Below are 23,872 nucleotides of genomic sequence, written 5' to 3'. Positions count from 1 at the left end.
CAAGCAGAAGGAAAATACCTGATAAACAGAGGGGTCTGCCTGTGGTCCTGGGGATGCTTTCAACTGACTAGTCTCCTCACCTGAAAAGCCATGTGGGATAGGAAGGTGAGCTTGTCCTTCTCGAACAGCGCCTGGCTGGTGTAGAGGAAGATGGTGTGGGTGATGCTCTCCATTAGGACAGAGATGCGCCCCTGCAGGTCCTCCACCTTGTCAGCCTGTTCAATTGCTCTGTGGAACAGCATGTTGAAAGCCTGGGGGATTTAATGACTATTAGAAGGTGCCCATTGGTACCCGCATGTCTAGCTAGCCTCAAAACACAAGGCCTCAGTCAAGGTTTATCTATGGGGAGAGAAAGGTAGAATTTTTACAATTATATGAATTTTTTAAACAACTCCTGGTGCAAGGTAAATGCTCCTCATGTGTGTGAGTGTCCTCATTAAGGCAGTTGTATACAATCTGCTCTCATTTCCCTCCTAGCAACTAAGGTGCATCAGGCACTCTCCTTCCACCTGTGTACTTAAAAAAGTTTTAAAATTTTTGTAATTACAGTAAAATATACATAAAATTTGCCATTTACCAAATTTAAGTGTGTAATTTAGTAAAGTATATTCACGTTATTGGGCCACCAATCTCTAGATTTTTTTTTAATCCTGCTAAACTGAAACTCTGTACCTATTAAACCACCACCATCATCCATTCCTCCCTCCCCACCCTCTGACCCTGCAATCTCCATTCTGCATTTTTGCATCTATGAGTCTGACTATTCCAGGTACTTCATATGAGTGGAGTCATGCACGATTTGTCTTTGTGGTTGGCTTATTTCACTCAGGATAATGCCCTCAATGTTCGACCATGTTGGAGCATGTGTCAAAAATTTCTTCTTTCTTTTTTAAATACAAAATATCCCACTGTGTGCACAGATCACATTTTGTAAATCCATTAAAAGATATCTGGGTTGATTCCATCTTTTGACTATTGTAAATAATGCTCCTATGAATATGGGTATTGAGCTATATCTTTAAGAACCTCTTTTAATTATTTTGGATATATTTTCCAACAAGGAATTACTGGGTCACGTGGTGATTATATTTTTAATTTTTTAAAGGACTGCCATACTGTTTTCCATGGCAGTGGAACTATTTTATACTTCCATCAAGAGTGCACAAGGATTCCAATTTCTCCATGTCCACAACACTTTTTTAAAAAAATTATAATACGTGTGAGATGCTACCTCACTGTGGTTTTGATTTGCATTCCTCTAATAACTAGTGATATTGAACCTTTTTTTGTATTCTTATTGGCAAATTTTCTTTGGAGAAATTTCTGCTCAAGTCCTGAACCTATTTTTAAATCAGGTTTTTTTTTTTCCTGTGGTTCTACCCAGGTATTTTTTAGTATGCCCTTTGGTCCTCTCTTCTGTTAAAATCACTCTTGGTTTATATTACCTTTTCATACTTGGTAGTAGTGGGCTGGAAAAATTCATATATATATATATATATATATATATATATATATATATATGCATATATATATATATATATATGCATATATATATATGCATATATATGTATATATTTAATACACACAGATATGCATTTAAGTATGTAGAAATACATCTGTTTATATGTTTATTTTTGGTTGGTGGCCAGGTACCAGAGACCACAGACTGATGGATTGGTATATATTTGAATGAAAGGAATAGGCTGCAATGATACATACATACAGTAAATACTGGTAAGAAGGCATGGGCAAAGTATTAATCTGATATTCTGACTTCTAATTTAATACAATGAAATGTGCATATCAAATATACCATTTGATGAGTTTTGACAAATGGCTATATTCCACTGACAACCCCCATAATCAAGATACAGAGCCTTTCTGCTTTAATCACTGCAAAGAAGTCTTCATATGCTTCTTTACAGTCAGTTCCTACCACTATTCCCAGCCCCAGTCAACTATCTTGCCTGTCACTGTAGATTAACCTTGCCTTTTCTATAATTTCACATAAGTTTATATGGTAGGTACTCCAGATGCTTTTTCTGAACATAATGTTTTGGTGACCTTCTAGTGGTTGGGTGTGTATCAGGCAATGTGTACCTTTACATTTTGAGCAACATCTCAATGTATGGATGTGCCAAATTTGTATATCCATTCACTTGTCAGTCCTTTGGATTGTTTCCAAATTTTGGCTGTTATGAATAAAGTGCCTGTGAACATTTGTGAACAAGTTTTTGGTTGACATGTACTTTCATTTCCCTTAGATGAATACCTAGAGTAAAAACAAAGGATCATATTGCAACCGTACATTTAACTTCCTAAGAAATTATCAAACTGCTTTCCAAAATAGTTTTATCAATCTGTATTCATTCCAGAAATGGGGAAGTTGCAGTACCATATCTGTGCTACACTTGGTATTGACTGTCTTCTAAAATTTTAGCCATTCACATATTTTTTTCTGATGATTGTTGCACATTTATAATGTGCTTAAGGGTAAACATGTCTTATTTATTATATGCCACGTCTATTCAACACTTATTACTGAGTTGTACAAGTTATGTACGTATCCTGATACAAATTCTTTGTTAGATACATGTATCAGGAATATTGGTTTTGCTAGTCTGTGCTTTACCTTTTATTTTCAGTGTCTTTTGAAGATCATAAACTTTATATTATGATAAGATTCAATTTGTTTCTTCTTTTTTTATCTTTCTGTTCCATTCTAAAAAAATATTTGCCTAAGCAAGGTATGGTGGCACATGCCTATAATCCTACCAACTCGGGAGGATCATAAGTTCAAGACCAGTCTTAGTGATTTAGCAAGGCCCTAAGTAACTAAGGGAGACCCTGTCTCAAAAATAAATAGGGCTGTGTGTGTGACTTAGTGCTTAACCACCCCTGGGTTCAATCTCTGAGTTAAAAAAAAAAATCTTACCTAACTCAAAGACCAAAGTTTTTTTCCTGTTTTTTTTTTTTTTTTTTTTTTTGGTAGAAATTTTATAGCTCAGCCAATTTGTTTTGAATTAACTTTGTATATACCATGGTATAACAGCTGAGGTTTGTGCGATTCCATATGGTTGTCCAGAGGTCACAGCACCTTCAGCTGTAAAAACCGTTCTACCTTCCTGGAGCTATCTGGGCATAGCTGCTGAAAATCAGCTGACCAGACATTGCACTTGCAGTAACTCAGTTCCAGTGAGCTCTTCTTATTTTTTAGTCTAACAACATTCCATCTTGATGAGTATAAGTTTATAATACATCTTAAGATCAGCTTCTAACTTTGTTTTCTGGAAAATTGCTGAGCTATTTAAAGTCCTTTGTATGTCCATACAAAATTTAGAACCAACTTGATTTCTATCAAAAAACAAAACAAAACAAAAAACATCTTCTGGGGTTTTTGACTGAGACCAAATTGAATCTGTAGATCAACTGGGATAGTATTAACATCTTAAAAAGAATTCCAATTCATAAACATAGCACATCTATTTAATAATGTTTTGAATTTTTCAACAATATTTTATAGTTTTGTATAAAAATCTTGCATGCATTTTATTAAAATTATGCCTTACAGTTTCATGGTTTTAGAAATCATTGTAAATATTACTGGGCTGTTAATTTTGTTTTCCAATTATTTCTCTTATCTACAGAAATATGAGGGATTCTGTATATTGACTTTATATCATACAACATTACTAAAGACTCATTTTTTTAGTTCTACCAGCTTTTTTTGTAGATTACATAGGATTTTCAACATACATGATCAGATCACCTGTGAAAAATGAAAGTTTTCCTTTTCCTTTTATAAACTCTTGCCTTTTATTGTCTTATTGTACTGCTATAACTTCTAATATAGTGTTGAATAGAAAGCTGTGCTTGTTCATTTTTCAACATTACATTTGCTGTTTGTTTTTGTAGATGCCTTTTATCATGTTGAAAAGTTACCATATATTCCTTATCAGCTGAGAAGTTTTTCTCCTTTTAAAACCATGTGTTGAAATATGCTAGGTTCTTTGCATTAATTGAAATGATCATTTGTTTTCTTTTATTCTATTAATATGATGAATAACCTTGTGTGCTTTTTTTGAATGTTAAATCAAGTTGCACTTCTGCAATAAATTCCATTTAGTCATACTATATTGTTCTTGTTATATATGGCTGAATTCAGTATGTCAATCTTTTCTGAGGACTTATGCAACAAGGCCCATGAGAGGGACTGTACTATATAGCTTTCTCGCAGTGCTTTAGTATATAAGTGCCTTGCATATATCATAGTGACTAGTTTTTATTTATTTTTCTTCACCAAGAAAACATGAGAATTCTCTAAATTCCTATATTTTCACAAAGACAGAATAGTTACCTCAAAGAAAAATCCTTTATATTTTAATAAACCCTTCATACTTTGTTTAGAAACAACACACAAATGTGATGAATCACATCAATACTCTCATTAGCTCAAAGCCTTACTAAAAATTATGAATGAAAGTTCCTGAGAGCTGATATTTTTATTGTTGTTTACTACATTCTTTGAGTCCTTCATGGATATACTGACCACTTAGAGATAAATTCCTATTTCCCTGAAACACATTGAAACTTCTGAGGTTTTTGATTTTTCTTAGCCAATTCAACATTACCTTCAAAGAGAATTGATAGATAGGGTTGATTTTTCTGAGATCATTAATAACAAAATAAAGAAGGGATGCTCTTGCTGCAACTGGTCTGTAACATTCTCGGGCCTCATTGATTTTTCTTTCATTTTCTTTGGCTTCAATCACCTATGGTGGGATCAAACAAAATTAGTAACTTACTCTTCATGTTCTCCAAACATACCCAGGCAATGGAAGGATGTATTTGAAATGAGAAAGGATTCATATTAAAATAAATAATACAAATGGCATCTAACTGCTTGAGCTTTTCTAATATTATTAAATCCATATTCTTAAATATTTTTTTTTCGTAAATTGAGTTTTAGTGTGAATGATTTCTGCTGCTTTACAGATCACAGATTGAAACAACACTAATTGTTTTGGGTCCTATAGAGTTTGTTTCTCAGGAATGTCACCTTCCTAGCTCCCCTTTCTCTTTCAGGGCTTAATAACCCAGCTATATCACCTCCCAGGGATGGCTCTTAAAGTCTGCTGAGTCAATTTGATGCCAACAACTTTATTAGGCAACAAGGTATACAAAAGCTGCCAAGGTCAATAATACATCCAATAGCAGTGCTCACTAAAAAGCATTTATACAAATACTGTCATGACCGTCTAATTTTAACTGCACCAGATCATCCATATGCTCATGTATTTCCATTTACTTTTATGTATTAGCCTCTGGGCATGTTTAGAGAGATAATTAAAAAAAAAAAAAAACTACCACCATCCACCAACATATTCATTTTTATTCAAGGATCCAGTATCTGTTTCTTTTACCTAGGTCCATGGCTTTACAAGATACAATATTTCCCCAAAGTATTTCTATAAACTTGACTCATAGTATTATGTATAAAAGGAAATAAAATATAGAGAATAGGGAAGTTACTTACATGCAATATGTTAAGACAGGAAGTGATACTCTAAGAGACAATTAGAAGTTAACTTCAAAGCTAAGACTTAATTTACTTAATTGCCCTAATCTTTACTATCTTAGCAGCTACGTAGAATTCACTTTCTTAAAAGGATAGAGTAATTTGGAATTCTATTTCCTGACTTAATTTAAGACAAATATATTGGATGTTTGGTGACACAACTTCTGTTGGGTAATTAATAGATTGCTCAGTAATGAGGATATTCTAGAAAGCAAATCAGGGTCTAGTGCTGACTTGGAAACATTGGAATGTCAAGGGTTAGTGACCACGTGTGAAAGTTCAAAGTGCATACCATGCACATGGCATATGGAAACTCGTGTTGCACATTTAGCCAGAAGCCTACTGGATGAAAATTTCCACCAGTTTTGGGGAAATATCATTTTCCCAGGGTAAACAACGCATTTGAGTGAAGCAGGACACCATCTCTTGCTGTTTCCTGCCATTGCAGACCTATGAACAAATCTTCAGCTCCAAGGATTTCTCTAAAATGCCAACAGACTGGGGAAATTGTGCTAAGACTATAGGATATAAGTTTGCCTAAGCCAAATGCTAAGCCTTTTTAGATTTTTCCACCGTAGAAGACAGCAGGCTCCAGTTTTCTTCAAATTTGGGCACTCAAGAGAAATAATAGCCTGACAGAGTGTAATGTGAATGACTGGACTCTGAGGAATTAGAAGTAGGAGCTCAACCATTTCCATCTCCACTCTAAATCCCACACTGTCCAATTTTTAAGGGCATGTCGTTCAATGACCTGAATTCCACAACACATCATTCCTCTCAGAGGAAGAACCACTTTGATTGCACTGTAGTCCCAAGCATTTCATTCAAACAGAGCATGAAAACCCCCAGGCATTGTCTGCCCTTTCCTACCTTGTGCTCTATCTCTGCTGCGGTGGCCTTTGTAGTCTCCAGCCTCTCCACCAGGTTGGTGTCATCTAGGAAGCTTCCCTCTGCTGCCGAAAGGCGTAGGAGGAGGTCATCCTCCAGGTGCTTCAGCTCAATCTTAAAGTCATTTTGGTGCTTTGTCAAAACCAACTAATACAAACCAAGGAACATGTGAGAAATGGTGACTAAATATAAAATTTTAAGAGGGAGTTTCTTAATCACAAATTTCATAGCCAGTGTATATATAATAAAGCGCACAACATTAAAACCATACTGATCATACTCTAAAAACAATTCCTTTTGAAATTTCAGGAGGCATGGTAAGATCTAGCTGTACTCTCAGGTCATGAACATTTATTACAATCATTTAATTATCATAAACATGTAGAAATAATCTGTTTAATATCAGCAACTTCTGGTTTCCACTCTGACATGACATGATTTTTGAAGACTCATTTCTGTTCCCATAAAAAGACAAAGCTAAGCAATAATTCTTCCTCCAGAGAACTGAGGTCACAGGGCAAACTACCACCCTGAAAACTGGACAGTTTAAGTACAGAGAAGTCACTACTGGAACATTTAAAACCATAATTGGCTAATTGCTAGAGGCAGAGCTTGATAGTTAAAAATTCCTGGGCTCAGCTGTTAGGGGCCCTTCACACTTTTGTTTTACCTCCAGGAGCCCTACCAAATTCTCACAGAAGAGCAAAGAAAAATCTACTCCTGCCCTGGGCAGGGGCAGGGAAAGTAATCATTTTGTGCTGAACTCAGAGATAAGTAATCATTTCGAACATGTCTAGAACTTTCTATTCTTGTTAACAAACACTTGCCCGCTGGGAAAACAACTTTATCAGAGGCTAAGGTGACCTAGGGGGAAGGACAATTAGACTACTCAGCCTCCTCAGGACTTCCTGTCACACAGGAAGAGGAGGAAAAGCCCAGTGTGCAAGCCTACTAAAACACCTCTGAGATTGAATCATGAGTTTATGGAATACTTTCCACTCCAGAACTCTATCACTGGACTGGTAGGGAACAGTAGATTGCAGTTCAGAGAATTGAAAGACTCTATTTAAAAAAGGAGTTTTCAGGGAAACTCAAAACAACAGGGAAATTTAAAAAAAAGGGAAACTGAGGCCTATGACACCTTCCACTATAGGGGACATTAAACACAGCTAATGTCCTAGCCAGGTACACATAAATTTTTACCCTAAAACACTATTTACCTCAATTCTAATTATCTCATACATCACGTCCTTCTTCCAACAAAAAATTACAAGACATGACAGAAAAAAAAGCACAGTTTGAAGAGAGAAAAAAAAAATCACAGAATAAGACCCAAGTATGGTAGAAATTTGGGAATCATTGTGTGAGGGTTTAAAAATGACAATACTAGCCTGACACAGTAGTGTACAACTGTAATTGCAGCAGTTTGGGAGGCTGAGATAGGAGGATCACAAGTTCAAAGCCAGCCTCAGCAACTTAGTGAGCTCTTGTCTCAAAATTATAACAAACAAACAAACAAATGGGCTGGGGATATGGCTCAATGGTTAATCACTGCTGGGTTTAATTCCTGGTTAACCCTTCTCCCCTCCAAAGATGATACCTCATATACTAAAAACTCTACTGGAAAAAATAGACAACATGCAGGATCACATGGGTAATGTAAGCAGAGAGATGAAAACTCAAAGAATAAAAAGAGAATGCTCAAAATAAAAAGTGCTGTAACAAAAATAAACAATGCTTTTGACAGGTTCATCAAAAGACTGGATACTATCAAGGGAGGAAACAGTGAAGCTGAAGGTATGTCAATAGAAACCTCTTAAACTGAAAAGTAAGGAGAGAAAGTATGAAAATTTAAAAAGGAAACGAATGCCCAAGTACAATAAGATAATTACAAAGGTGTAGTACATACATGTAGTGGGAATACCGGAAGGAAAGAAAGAGGAAAGAGGACAGAATAAATATCAGAAGACTAATGGTTAAGAATATCTAAAAATTAATGACAAGCACCACGTATTCATGAAGCTCACAGGAAACTCAGCAAGATAAATACCAAGTCTACACTTGGGCATATCACATTCAAACTGCAGAAAATCAAAGATAACAAAAATAGTACTGAAAGAATCCAGGGAAAAATATACCTCATCTATGGAGGGAGATGTTTAAGAGGTACATGCGACTATGCAGCCAAGAAAAGAGTAAAATATTTAAAATATTTGCAGGAAAGAACCTAACTAACCTAGAAATCTATATCCTGTCAAATTATCCTTCAAAAGCAAAGGAGAAATAAAGGTTTTCTTAGACAAACAAAAATTGAAGGATTTTTCTGGAGTAGACCTACCTTACCATAAATGTTCAAAATAATTTCTTCATAGGGAAGGGATAAGTCAGAAATTCAGATCTACATAAAGAAAGAGTGCTAGAGAAAGTAAAATATTTTATTTTTTCTTACTCTTAATCATCTGTTTGTTAAATATAATATCAATAATTTATCCATAGATTATAACTTAGGGATAAATAAAATGAATGACAGCCATGTCACAAGGGATGGGACAGAGGAAATGAGGATACACTATTAAAAGGGGTATTCACTACCTGTAAAATGGCACAGTGTTATTTGAAGAAGATTTAGATTAGTTATAAATATGCTGCAAACACTAAGGCAACTACTACTTTTTTTAAACAAAAAGCATAATTTATATACTAAGAGAGAAGAAATATTGAAATAATATAAATTGCTCAATTAAAATCAAAGGCAGAAAGAGGAAAAGACAAAAAAACACGGAACACACACAATACATAAAAAACAGTAAAAAGTATGGGAGATATTAATCCAACTATGTGAATAACAATAGAATTCTTCAAATCAATCAAGAGTCAGAGTAGATAAATGACAACAAAAAACTCTATGTTGTCTACAAAACTCAACTTGCAATAGGATGGATAAAGATATGCCAGATAAAGCCAGGTATGGTGATGCATTGTGTTAATCCCAACCTACTTGGGAGGCTGAGGCAAGAGGATTGTGAGTTTGAGGCCAGCCTGGGCAACCAACCAAGATTCTTTCTCAGGAAAGAAAAGAGAGAAAATAAACAAACAAACAAAAAACAAACAAGTAAACAAGTAAGCTGGAGCACCTGTATTAATTTCAAACAAAACAAATATCAAAATAAGAAAAATTATAAAATAACAAAGGGATCAGTTCCCTAAGAAAACAAAATTTTTGTGTACTTAACTGAGTGCAAAAATACATAGGCAAAAAAAAAAAAATCATAGAACTGTAAGGAGAAATAGAGAAGTACACTTTGTAGTTGGAAAACTCAAAACTCCTTTATTGTCAACTGACAGATCAGTAAGGACATAGTCGAACTGAGCAACATCAAATAAATAAACTGGATCTAGTGATATTTATACAATACTCCTTTGAACAACAGCAGAATGTACAGTGATCTAAGTTCACATGGAACACTCACCAAGATGGAACACATACTAGGCCATCTAACACAGTTGAAAATTTTTAAAAGAAATTATATGAAGTATGCTGCAAGACCACAACAAAATTAAATGAGAAATAACAGAAAGACAAGCTAGAACATCCCAAAGTATGTAGCAATGAAACAACATACTTCTAAATAACATATGGGTCAAAGAAGAAATATCAAGAGAAATTCAAAATATACTAAAATAAATAAAAATGAAAATACGATGTGTTAAAATTTGTAAAATGCAGTAAAAAAGTGCTTAGAGGAAAATTTATAGCATGGACTGTATGAATTAGAAGACAAAAATATCTAAAGTTAATACTATCTAAGTTTCACCTTAGGAAACTAGAGATAGAAGACCAATATAAATCTAAAGCAAGCAGCTGGGTGTGGTGGTGCACACTTAGAATCCCAGTGAATTAGGAGGCTGAGGAAGGAGCACCACAACTTTGAGGCCAGCTTGATCAACTTCATAAGACTATGTATCTCAAGATAAAAATAAAAAGAGGTAGATGTAGCTCAAAGTAGTAAAGTCCCCTGGGTTCAATCTGTAGTACTGCAAAATACAAACCAAAATCCCAAAGCAAGCAGATGAAAATAATAAAAATCAAATCATAAATCAATGACATTTAAAATATGAAGCCATGGCCTGGGGCTGTGGCTCAGTGACAGAGCACTTGCCTAGCATGTGTGAGGCACTGAGTTTGATCCTTAGCACCACATAAAAATGAAACAAATACAATAAAGGCATGCTGCCCATCTACAACTACAAAAAAAATTTAAAAAAAAATGGAAAGAAGATTTTTAAAAAATAAAAATAAATAAAATATGAAGCCAATAGAGAAAATCAGCAAAACCAAAAGCTGATTCCTTGAATGGATCAACAAAACTTATAACCCCCTAGCTAGGCTAAACCAGGCGGGGGGCAAGGGGTGGGGTAGCAGAGAAAAGTTATTAGTTACTAATATCAGAAGTGAATAGATTCACTTCTGATTGACTCCATGGATATTAAAGGAAAATACATATTATGAACAGTTCTATGTCAACAAATTTAGTCACTTAAATGAAATGAACCAATATCTTTGAGACACAATCTACTAAAAACTCATAAGAGGAGAATCAGATAATCCAAATAGGCCATATGTCCATTAAAGAAACTGAATCAATAATTAATAACCTTCCAGAAAAGAATACCAGGTCCAGATGGTTTCACTAGTGAGTTCTATCATAGACTTAAGAAAGAAGTGATATTGGTTCTGTACAATTTCTAGAAAACAGAAGTAGGAGGAACACTTCCTAACTCATAGTCTAAGGCCAATATCACTCTAATACAAAAATTGGATAAGACTTTATAAGAGCTGGGTGAGGTGGCACATGCCTGTTATTCTAGTAGCTCAGGAAGCTGAGACAGGAGGATCATGAGTTCAAAGCCACCTTCTGCAAAAGCGAAGTGTTAAGCAACTCAGTGAGACCCTGTTCTAAATAAAATACAAAATAGGGCTGGGGATGTGGCTTAGAAATGGAGTGCCCTTGAGTTCAATCCCAGGTACCAAAAAAAAAAAAAAAACAACCCAAAAACAACAACAAAAAAATTACAGACCAATATCTCTCAAGAGTATAGATGTACATATCCTCAATTAACTATTATCAAATCAAATTGGACAATGTATAAAAATAATTATACATCATGACTAAGTGGGATTTATTCCAGGTATGCAAGATCGATTCAACATACAAAATTGAGTAACATAATCTGTTACATAACAAGTTCAAGATGAGAAATATGGCCATATCAACAGATACAGAAAACATATTTTATAAAATTCAACATTCATTCATGGTAAGAACTTTCAGCAAACTAGAAAGAGAGAGGAACTTCCTCAATTTGATAAAGAAAACTAAAACAGACTTACAGCTAACATCATACCTAATCATGAGAACAATTTGATGCCTACAAATTTAATAACTCAGATGAAGTGGACCTATACTTCCAGAGGAAAAAAACTAACAAAAACTCATGCAGGGCTGTAGCTCAGTGGAAGAATGCTTGCCTAGCATGTGTGAGGCACTGGATTCCATCCTCAGCACCACATATAAATAAATAAATTAAATAAAGGTAGTGTGTACATTTGCATTCTCATGCAAAGAAAAATTAGATGGGTTCCCCCTAAGATCAGGAATAAGATAATGTTCTCTTTCACCCCAATTTTCCACACTGTACTAAAATTTGATATCGTATACACAGAAAATTCTGAAGAATTAAAATAAAGTCTCCTGCAACTAATAAGCAATTATAGCAAATCTGCTTGAAAAGCCAAATGCTTTTCTATATACCAGCAACAAACAATTGCAATTTGAAATTTAAAACCCAATACTGTTTATAATAACACCAAATGACTGATACACTTAGGTATAGATCTAGCAAAATTAAAAAAGACCTGATGAAAGAATCAAAGATGTGAAAAATAGGAAGTTGTTCCATATTCATGGATAGGCAGATTCAATATTGTTAAGATATCAATTATTCCTGTCCAGGATCTGAAGCAATTTTGATCAAAACCTCAGCACATTATTTTATGGATTTTGATAACTGATTCCAAAATTTATATTGAAAGGCATAAGAGCCACAATTGTTAATAGTACAATGTGAAAAAGCAGAGAACTGACCATACCTGATTTAAAGACTTACAAATGGATAGTAATCAAGAGAGTGTGGTATTGAGAAAGAAAAGATTACCAAATCAGTGGAATGATATAGAAAAACCCAGAAACAGGTCCATAGAAAAATGGTCAACTGATCTTTGGCAAGGAGCAAAATCGATTCAAGGAGAAAAGATAATGTTTTCCACCCAATGATGCTAGGACAACTAGATATCCACATGTAAAAGAATGAAGTTGACTTCCTACCTCATATCATATGCAAAGTTTAATTTGATTACAGACCTAAATGTAAAAACTTAAACTAAAAAAGTCATAGAAGAAACATCGAAGTAAATCTCCATGACTGTGTCTGTCAGTAGTTTCTTAGATGACACAAAATATAAGTAACAAAAGAAAAACAAAGATGAATTAGACTTTGCCAAAATTAGAATAGTTTGTTCTTCAAAGGATACCATTAAGAAAATGAAAAGACAATACATGAAATGGGAGAAAATTTTTGTAAATCAGATCTCAATAAGAATCTAATATTTAGAATATGAAAAACTTCTACAAGTCATTAAAAAAAAACTAATTTGGGACTGGGGTGTAGCTCAGTGGTAGAGCACTTGCCTAGCATACCTGAAGCTCTGGATTTTATCTCCAGCATCACAAAAACTAAGCAAAGAAAACATAATAAAAAAAAGACATGCAAAAGTTCAGTAAATAAAAATGCTCAACACTATTACTTTCTGGAAATGAAAAACAAAATCATAATGACATACCACTTCATATCCTTTAAAGATGATACACAGCTGGTAGAAGCATACAATTTTGCAGCCACTTTGAAAACAGTTTGGCAATTCCCAATTGATTCAAAATAGAGTTACCATGTAACTGAGCAATTCTGAAAATGAAAATATATGTGCATACAAAAACTTTGCCTAGAACTGTTCATAGTAGTGTTATATGTCTCAGCCACAAAGCAAAAAAACAAAAACAAAACCCCAAATGTCCATTGACTGAGAAGGGGACAAATAAACAAAATACTCTATATCCATACAAGGGAATATTATTCGTACATAAAAAAGCATTAAGTACTAATAGAACCTTGAATATATCAAGTTAGCAAGTAAATTCTCTTTAATTTTCACATCACAGAAATACTATTTTCACTATTTCAGTTTTCAAATTTTCTGTTAGAAAGGCGGGCACTGAATTCTTTCATGTGTTTTAATCACTGTGTTCTTTTTATTCTTCCTAATATGCTTCACCCATTTTCTCTTTTATTTCTTCTAGAGATCTATTTAGTTTCTTTTTTTCCCTCTCGAACTAGGTTTTAATTTTATTAATCTGTTTATATTCTATGTCACTATTTTCTGTTTTCATAACCACTTTCTTTCTACACTTTTAGGCTTACTTTAATGTTTTCTTGTTTTCAAAAAATGCTGAATTTAACTAATTTTAATATTTTTTCCTAATCATTATACTTATAGCCATACATTTTTAAGTATTTTGTTACAGACAGTTATAGCCTCCTTAGTTTTTCAGTCTACTTCATTAGTCTACATTTTTTTCCTTGGGTAAATCGGTCTATTAACATCTAACCTACCTGGGTCTATATCTGTTTCCATGAGCAGCATGCCTTTGTACCAGTCCTCATGCTGTGCTCTAAACAAGACTGAGACTAGGCGTCTCCTACCTGTGGCGTAACCCTAACCAACCAGTATTTATTTTTTATTTATTTACTTAATTAATTTGATTTTATTTTTTAAATACACAACAGTGGAATGCATTACAATTCTTATTACACATATATACCACAATTTTTCATATCTCTTTTTGTATATAAAGTATGTTGACACCCAATTCTTTTTGTCTTCATTCATGTACTTAGGATAATGATGTCCATCACATTTCACCATCCTTGCTAATCCCCTGCCTCCTCCCTTTCCCTCCAACCCCTCTGCCTTATCTAGAGTTCGTCTATTCCTCCCATGCTCCCCCTCCCTACCACACTATGAGTCAGCCTCCTTATATCAGAGAAAACATTTAGCATTTGTTTTTTTGGGATTGACTAACTTCATTTAGCACTAACTTCTCCAACGCCATTCATTTACCAACCAGCATTTATAAGGAGCAACTTTGAATTGTTTATTAACTTTTCACATGTATCATAATTTTTCTCAATTAGAAGAGCCTGGAATGCAAGAATCCTACCTTACATTTCTGTATTTTCACCATGATTTCTGCAAAGGAGATGACAAATAAGTGTTGGGGGGATGATCTAATAATTTTTACCTTGAGTTTTTCCAAATCTGGCCTTTCAATACTGACTACCTCTGCCAGCAGCTGGGCTTCAAGACCATCTTCTGTAACTGTGAAATTGAGGAGGGTTGTCTGAGCTTGTAATTCTGGCTTATAGTGAGGATTTGCCAGTTTTGTGTGAAGGATAAGGCGAAAGTTCTTGTTGAATTCACATTCCTTATCTCCAATCCTTATATACCTAAAGGAGGCAAAATACAGACATTCAGAAGAGTCATGAACCATTGCTGTCACTGGAATGCCATTCCACTACTGCATTTTGACAACATACCTAGGCCAGAAGACCAGGTGATTTGGGATTTTTCAGCTTCTCTCTCTGTCTTTTTTTTTTTTTTAATAGGAAGAATAGGAATTTCCTACCAAATCCCTGTGTGATTATTTTTCCTCTGATGTGAAATGGTAACAATAAGAACATTCACCTCTTGGCATTGTAAATACCATCAATCTTACAGAAAATCTTTAAGAGTAAATGTTAGTTTCATTATACTTTCTATGATTAAAATTATATTAAAGCCAGGCATGGTGGTGTACACTTATAATCCCAGAGACTAGGGAGGCTGAGGCAGAAGGATCGCAAGTCTGAGGTCAGCCTCTGTAACTTAGTCAGACCTATTTCAAAAAAGAACTGGGATGGAACTGAGTGGTAAAGCACCCCTAAGTTCAATCCCCAAAACAAGACAAATAAAAAATATGTTAAACATTGCTATTCTTTAAGGATAAAATATGTACATGTGTGTGATGTGATATCTATGTATTAAGTATATTGATATTAAAGTATATTGTTGATATTAAATATATTGATGTGATATTTATACTTAAGTATATTGTTAAATAATATATAAAATCTGGGCTGGGGCTATAGCTCCCAGAGTGCTTGGGTTAGATCCTCAGCATCACATAAAAATAAATTAACAAAGATATTGTGTTCATTTATACAACTAAAAAAATACTTAAAAAGTATGTGAAATCTTTTTTATTTTATAAAATATTAAAATATACATGCTCACATACACATTATAAATGTATTAATGTTATTTTTCTTAAATTATTAAAAGTAAATATATACTTGAAATTATTTTCTGATATTTTTGGCCTTTTTCATTTTCTTTCCTGCTAGGAACCTGCTATAAGAACTAGTAGATGGGGAGCTTTTCAATTCATGCGTCAGAGAAAACAAAATTCATGAAAACTGAACTTCTCAAACTTTTCTGCAAAAGTAGCCTGGGATGGAAGTTCACATAAGGTTCACGGGAGCCTGGTTAAAATAAGGAGCATTCACTCTTCTTTTTCTTAAATTTTCATATCAATTTGGATTCCTCCCTATTAAGTTTATAAACCATTTTGATTGTAGAGATGTTATAATGACAAAATACTATTCTAATCTCATATTATTTTAAATTAAAAATATAATCTAAATAATCTGAGAAAAAATATTTACAACCTGTCTCATTGGCTTGCAAGTGAAGTGTTATTTCACTAAATTTATCAACTTTGGAAAATTGAGTGTACTCAAAAGAAGAGACAGGTTCAACACTTAATTGCAACATTTAGTTCTTAATTTGAGGAGAGATACTCAGAATGCTAAAATACAGTTATATTTTAGGTTGTTATTGGTGGATATTTTATAATTATGCCTTATAGATCAAATCTTTTGTAAGGAAAGTGCCTCCATGTATTGGCTACTCTATTTGTTCAGAGAAGTTTTTATGAAACAACTTGCTTTAATGTGTATACATTATAAAAATTATGTTTTTAAACCAGCAAAGCTTTAACCATCTGAATAGGAATTAAGAATTTCAAAGGTTCAATCTCCAGCAACTCACCCCCCAAAAGAATTTCAAAGGATGGATCAAACTCATGACCTAATATCTTTTTTTACCCAACGGTCAGATTTTTTCATTGCAGAGTGATCTTACAACAGAAAACATCACAACTGTTGATTGTATGAGCTTGAAAAAGAGGCCACCAAATAAGCCACTCTGACAATCTTCTTTAAGTTCAAAGGTGCATTCATTTACTTTATCTAGTTTTGGATTTTTTTTTCCTGCCATCCTATCATTTAATTCTTTTCCAGGAAGAAAATGAGCGATTCAGCTAGCAACCCACTTCTGACTAAAGCTAAAATATATCTGTGTATTATGCATTTTCCTTTTGAAAAAAGGACAATGTTAAAAAAGATGAGTATTGACATCATTGTTAAAAATACATACTGAGAACAATAAGAAGTGAATGAACCAGAGATCAAGTATAGTAAGTGGACCAGGCAGGACTGCTAGTTTATCCATCAGCATGGTGGCCCTGAGTCCCTATTTTCTAGAACACTAATCTGATACCATCTGTTCACCTGTTTCTACATATTTTCTGGTTGATGTCATGCTCATTAAAATAATCGTATGTCTGATAATTTATTCTGTTATTTCTGTTATCATGAAACACATTACCAAAAACATCCAGTTAACAGTGACTTAACACCTACACCACTCCAGGCTGTCAGAGTCTTCCAGGCACAGGACATATAACTATTATCAAGACAAGCATGGTCTCTGCTCTCACAAAAACTGTTTCTTACTTTCTCATGACAGGCAATATATTATTTTTTATTGATTGATTTATTCATTTTTTTATTTTATTTATTCATATGTATCAAATTCCTACAATGTGACAGGAATACAAAGACCAAAGATCTGACCAATTAAAAGATAAGCAAAAGAGTAGAATAGACTTTTCCCCATTGAGATGTATAAATGGCCAACGGAACATGGAAAGGTTCTTAACATTAGTTATTAGTGAAATGCAAATCAAAGCCATAGCAAGGTACCACTTCTCACCTACTGGAATGACTATAATCAAATGATAGAAAGTGCTGGCAAAAATAAGGAGCAGTTGGAACCCTTGCACAGGTAGCTGGTGGGAATGTAAAACTGCACAAACACTGGAAAACAATTTGGCAATTCCCTGAATCATTTCAGCAATTCCATTTCTGGGTACATACCCAAAAGAATTGAAAACGTATGGGCTGGTGTTTTGGCTCAGGGATAGAGTGCTCACCTAGCATATGTGAGGCACTGGGTTTTTCCTCAGCACCACATAAAAAGTCATTGTGTTCATCTACAACTAAAGAAAAATTTTTTAAAAAAGAATTCAAAATGTATGTCAACACAAAATTTGCATATGAATGTTCATAGCAGCGTTATCCATAATAGCAAAAGGTAAAAACAACTTGAATGGGATAAACACTATGGGCATATCTAATCCATGGGATGCTATTTGGCCATAAAAAGGAATGGAATACTGATATACATGTTGGACATCAGTACCCTCAGAGGATTAGTTCTAGGATCACCTGTGACTACCAAAATCTAAGGATGCATAAGTCTCTTAAGTTGGTCCACCACACCCACAGATGTGAATTCATGGATACTGTATGCTATAACATGGATGAATTTTCAAAACATTATGCCAAGTCATAAAACCAGTCATAAAAGAGCATTGTGAATCCTTTTAGAGGAAATGTCCAGAACACGTAAATCAATAGTGACAGAAAGCAGATCAGTAGTTGCTTAGGACAATTCTAACATATTGTGCTGATGGCTGTCCAACTCCAAAAATACACTTAAAGGCCAAATCATTATCTTTTGGACTTGATTCGATCTGTAAGGTCAGTAACGACACCAATTATAGTTTCTCAGAGGTTTGTGCTTATCCTCTGAGAGTTATGAGGTGTGCCACAGCATGATCTTTTTTTGAAAAGGACATTTTTTTCTTAGTGAATCTGCCTCTTTTTGACAACATATTTAACCATGTCTGTCGTGGAGAGCATCATCAAAATTTGAGTTTTCCTTTCCAAATATTTCCAAAATTGATCTCACAAGTAGCTTCGAGGAAATCTTTGCTAGCACTGTCTCATGTGTTACTCTTAACCATGAACAACTGGCTTTTAAATGAAACTTTAAGAGTAAAGGTCTTATGTAATTACTGCCTGGAACTTTACATATGAGAGATACCAAAGTTTAAATTCATTTGAGTCTCCACAATAAAGCCTGTACTTACACCTCTGTGTAAATTCTGCAATTTCTGACTTCCACTCCATCTTGGATCGAATTCATTCCTCCCTGGTGGAGAGTCTCAGAGAAATGCCATGCCTGTTACAACCTTCTATGGTGTCAGCTTGTTTGAATGTTCCTTCACTCACTGGAGAGTTTTCACCAGGTTTAAATTCCTATTTCATAAACTTTGTGTTTTAACCACTAACCTATATCCCCAGATGAAAAGAGAATGTAATTATTTTTATGCTTTAGCATCTTAAATTTAAAGGAAGAACAATGACTAAATTAGGACTAGAATTTTTATTATTTTGTACTAGGAGACTCCTCACCAGATAGGATTAGGAAGTCCAATTGATTTTGAGATATGCATGGTGTGTGTGCATAAGAATTAAAACAAATGACGCATAAGATGATTTACTGTTGAAAGTACAGGCTGTGCATCCCTACAGTGAAAAATCCAAAACCTGAAACTTTTTTTTGGTACTGGGGATTAAACTCAGGGGAACTCCATCACTGAGCCACATCCCCAGCCTTATTTTGTATTTTATGTAGAGACAGGGTCTCACCGAGTTGCTTAGCACTTCACTATTGCTGAGGCTGGCTTTGAACTTGCGGTACTCCTGCCTCAGCCTCTGGAGCTGCTGTGATTACAGGTGTGCACCACCACACCCAGCTTGAAACTTTTTGACACCACCATGATGCACAAGTGAAAAATCGCACACTTGACTTTATGTGATGGGTCACAGTCAAAATGCAGGCGCACGAAAAATATTGTATAAAATCACCTTCAGTCTATGTGTATAAAGTGTACATAAAACAAATGAAGTTTGTGTTTAGACTCTTGGGTCACATCCCCAAGATATCTCATCATGTATATTCAAATATACCAAAGTCCATAAAAAACAAACAAACAGACAAAATCTGAAAGACTTCTAGTTCCCAGGATTTTGGATAAGGGATATTATCCTGGAGGAGGTTAAGTAAGAAATCCCCTCTAGAGCAGGGGCTGATGAACTTTTGTTGAAAAAGGTAGAGAGTAAATATTCTGGGCTTAGTTCATATACATTTGTCATATATTCCTGTTGCTTATAACCCTTTAAATATCAATCTTAGCTCATGAGTCACATGACAGATGGTTGGCTCATGGCTTCTCTAGAGTACCATATTAGTTAGTAGTCTGAGTTAATATTGTCTCAAAGCAATAATAGCTAATTTTCTCCACCAGCCACTGTGCATAACTAGTTCCCCTCATCAAACTTCTAAGAACAAAATAAAACTTGAGAATGTTCAACATGGAGCATGGATACTGACCATGTCAGTACCAGAGGGTACAGGTGAAGTTTTTAAATATATATTTTTTAGTTGTAGATGGATACAATACCTTTATTTTACTTGTTTATTTATATGTGGTGCTGAGGATTGAACCCAGGGCCTCATACATTTGAGGTAAGCACTCTATCACTGAGCCACAACCCAGTCCCACAGGTCAAGTTTTAACTGATTAAAAATTGAACCAAAACATCTAAGTTAAAGAAATGCTCTGGAAGACACCCCAGATGATTTCATTGCAGGGTATCCCTTTCACACCTACATATTCTCTGAGGCATTCAAAAACCCCAGTTTGAGAATCAGAAAATATCTGCTTTGATAGGTCTGATTTTCTCTGTGAACAGACAGAGTTAATGGGAGGATGCGGGAGAACTCTGCTATGGAAAAACAGAATGCCTGCCCATAAAAATTGGGTTTTACATCTTGCTTGGAAACAGTATTTGATAGCTTTAGATTTCCCAGGGACAGTAAATTATCCTCAATTGGGGTGTTTATGATCTATGAAAGGCAAAAATTACATAATGACTCAGTGGGTTTTATCACTGCTGCTAGGTTAATTTTTGGTTAATCTCCTATCTGGGAAAATTAAACAGACTGTTAATGCTCTCTCATGAGTTGAAGGGTCCAAAAAACAATGGAGTTAACCATAGGGGTGGGAAAAGCAAACAGAATCACTTTGTTGTTTCTGTGAAAGACACTAACGCAGAGGTTGACTTTTAAGCAGGGAAGGAAGACATGAGCTCTGAACTCCAATGAGGAGAAATAGCAGGTGAGAACAGCAACAGGAAAGTGGGGTTACTTCCTTAAAGCAAATGTTCTTAGTCCATTTTCCAGCCCCACTGCAGCCAGGAGCAGGACACACGGACCCTCTCACTGCATCACAGTGAGAATCAAGTGGGGGCAGAATCTCTCCATGTGGGTACAGCTGCTCCCTCAGGGTGTTTATACATCTGTCTCAAGGAGTGAGCTTGCCTAGATGACTAGGATGTGGGATAAGTTAAAACATTCTGTTTCACCTAGCAGAGCTGATATTTTAGAGCAAGCAGGACCCCTGGAGATTGTTCAGTTTTTTTTTTAATGGACCCAAATAAATAAATCATAAATTCCAAAGAATTTATGACTTGTCCAAGGTCACATCACTTAGTGGCAGAGCTGGGACTAGAACCCGGGCCTCTAGACTCGTAGTAAAAAGTTTATTTCACAGCATTGCAATGCCAGTTAATTTCCTCTGACATTCTGTAATGTCAGTCTTGGTTAACCTGCATGACCTGTCAATTGCAAGAGGGTATTGAGAGACGATGATTGACTCAGAACCAATCTATGGTTGCAAGAGAAAAAATAGGCACAGCTCAGAGCAAATGCCCTCCTAATCTTTTTTTTTTTTTTTTTTAAAGCTTTTTAACTTATAGATGGATATAATACCTTTATTTATTTATTTTTATGTAGTGCTGAGGATCAAACCCAGTACCTCACACGAGAGTGGCAAGCACATTACTACTGAGCTACAGCCCCCGCCTCCCTCATGATCTTTGGTTAGAAATTCTGCCCTTGTTTATGAGACTAGCAAAGATTGTGCCCAATCCTAAGATCTATGATTTCTGGCCAATATATTTATAATGTGAATTAATTCATAAAACTTTTAAAGAAAATCATTCAATTTATATAAAAGTTTATATTTTAAGTGTGTTAGAATGCTCACCAGTTAGCAGAATGAATGAGTTATTTCATCCTAACAATCATCTGCAAATCCATATTAAGCAGAAATTCACAATTTGTATGTTAGACTTGCATAAAAATCATATATACTGGAAATATAAAGATCCTTTCAGAGTTTATTCAAAATTTAGTCAAAAAGTGTTCTGGGATCAAGTGACTTAATAAATAATTAATTTCAAGTCATGGAAGGTCATTACTGTTGTGAAAGATACGAAAACTACTTTGAAACCACATGGAAATGATTTCTTGGTGAATTCTCACAGCTCTTCTGTGACAGACTAACACTGGCTCCCTTAATCAGAGTTTCATGAAAACCAGAATTCCTGTGACCTGGTAGAAGCAGCATTGGTATAACAAAGATGAGAATCAGAAATGGGAGATTCTAGTCTGGAATTCTTATTTCTAGATTGTATATCTGGAAACTAAAAAAGTCTCTCTTACTTTTATTAAAACTGTTCTTCAGATTTGGTGTAGCTATTGTTAAAAATGCCATCAGTTTTGGGTCCTAAAAACCCAAATGAATTTCTCTATGGATCACATATTCTAAGGACCAGAATAAAGTCATCATTATTTTTTACTGGGTCTAGAAACCAAAAAATGGAAAACAACATATTCTATTTAGGATAAAGACTGCTGTGACTGATCAGTGTACTTACTACAAATGGCTACAATAGGAATGTTTTATAAAGATTCATAAAATTTGGGGCTTGAAGGGAAATCTCCTTAAGTTAGTGAACTATTATATGGAAGGTCCTCCCCCTAAGTTAGATTCTTCGGATAGCTACCATGTTCTCTAAATATGAGGAATTCCATTCTGGTGGCCCCATCAGAGGCATTTTGTCAAGGTAAAGAGATAGTAGGTGGGTGTTAAGATAAATAAATAACATAGTTCCACTCATTGGAGGAAATAAAGAAACACTCCAGAGAAGAAATCAACTTTTCAATGAACATCTAAAAGCCTTACTGCATGTCCTGCTGTTTAAAATTAAAAGCTTCTAGGTTAGACTTGTGAGCTCCTACAGCTATGGCTGGGTGTGCAGCCAGAAAGATCAGGTGTAGCAAACGGCAAGAGGGAGTGGTAACTTAGCAACCCAGCAGGAAGGGCTGTGTGAGTTGGTCAAACCCCTTTCCTCAGGAAAATTTGGCTGAAAGCCGCACAGCTGGCAAGACATTCAAGGAAAGGAAGGAAAGGAGTCCTGAATAGAAATGAGTTAATTGTCTTGCTGCTTCACACGGTTAATATAACCAACATGTCCCTCTAAGATAAAAGCAAACTTCAATTAGAATTTTAAAAAGAAAAAAAAAATAAGATTGATGTTTCAGAACTCCAGAGAACATTGTAGAGAGGAAAGGAGAGCAGAAAAAGAAAATCAAATTACTTCCCTTTAGATACTCACAGGTGCACGGGCACACACACTTCACTACAACTGTATTTAAATACGTAGTTTGGTACCAAAAGAAATTCTGGTTCCATTGATGTTATTGTTCAAAGATTGCTTTTTTTGAAGAAAAAATTCCAAGGTTCTTTACCTGCAAGCTGGGTTGGTATTTATTTTCAGATGAAGTCTAACAATTACTGGAAAGACCACTGTGAGTGTGAGAATGCACTATCTGTAAATCCTGAATGTCACACTTAAAAACAACAAACAAACAAAAAACCTGGACTGAATTTAGCAATAGAAAGGCTGTTGGTTTATTTATTCTTTTGGCAATAAAACTTTATTTTTAATTTAGAAGTAGGAGAGACTAGAATGCTAACTTCGATTATACATGGACACAAACAAACTTACAAATGAAACTATTCTTATCCAAAGGGACATAATGAGAGAACTATATATCTCTGGAGTTGATTTTAACTTCCTAAGTTTCCAGTT

General features: G+C 34.8%; 1 protein-coding gene across 1 annotated transcript in view; it reads right to left on the bottom strand.

Moving 5' to 3' along the window:
- The window catches only part of Dnah11 (dynein axonemal heavy chain 11), a 318,014-nt gene that overhangs the window by 38,732 nt on the left and 255,410 nt on the right, over positions 1–23,872 (bottom strand). Inside the window, exons 66-69 of the mRNA XM_027932705.3 lie at positions 14,884–15,088; positions 6,449–6,613; positions 4,632–4,772; positions 81–251 (exon numbers count right to left, since the gene is read on the bottom strand). Of these exons, the coding sequence (XP_027788506.2) occupies positions 81–251; positions 4,632–4,772; positions 6,449–6,613; positions 14,884–15,088 (682 nt within the window). The remainder of the gene's footprint in view (positions 1–80; positions 252–4,631; positions 4,773–6,448; positions 6,614–14,883; positions 15,089–23,872) is intronic.

Source organism: Marmota flaviventris, chromosome 1 (assembly GCF_047511675.1).
Source record: "Marmota flaviventris isolate mMarFla1 chromosome 1, mMarFla1.hap1, whole genome shotgun sequence".
Lineage (NCBI taxonomy): Eukaryota > Metazoa > Chordata > Mammalia > Rodentia > Sciuridae > Marmota > Marmota flaviventris.
The sequence above is the reverse complement of the archived record's forward strand: the minus strand, read 5'-3'. Positions and strand labels throughout refer to the sequence as shown.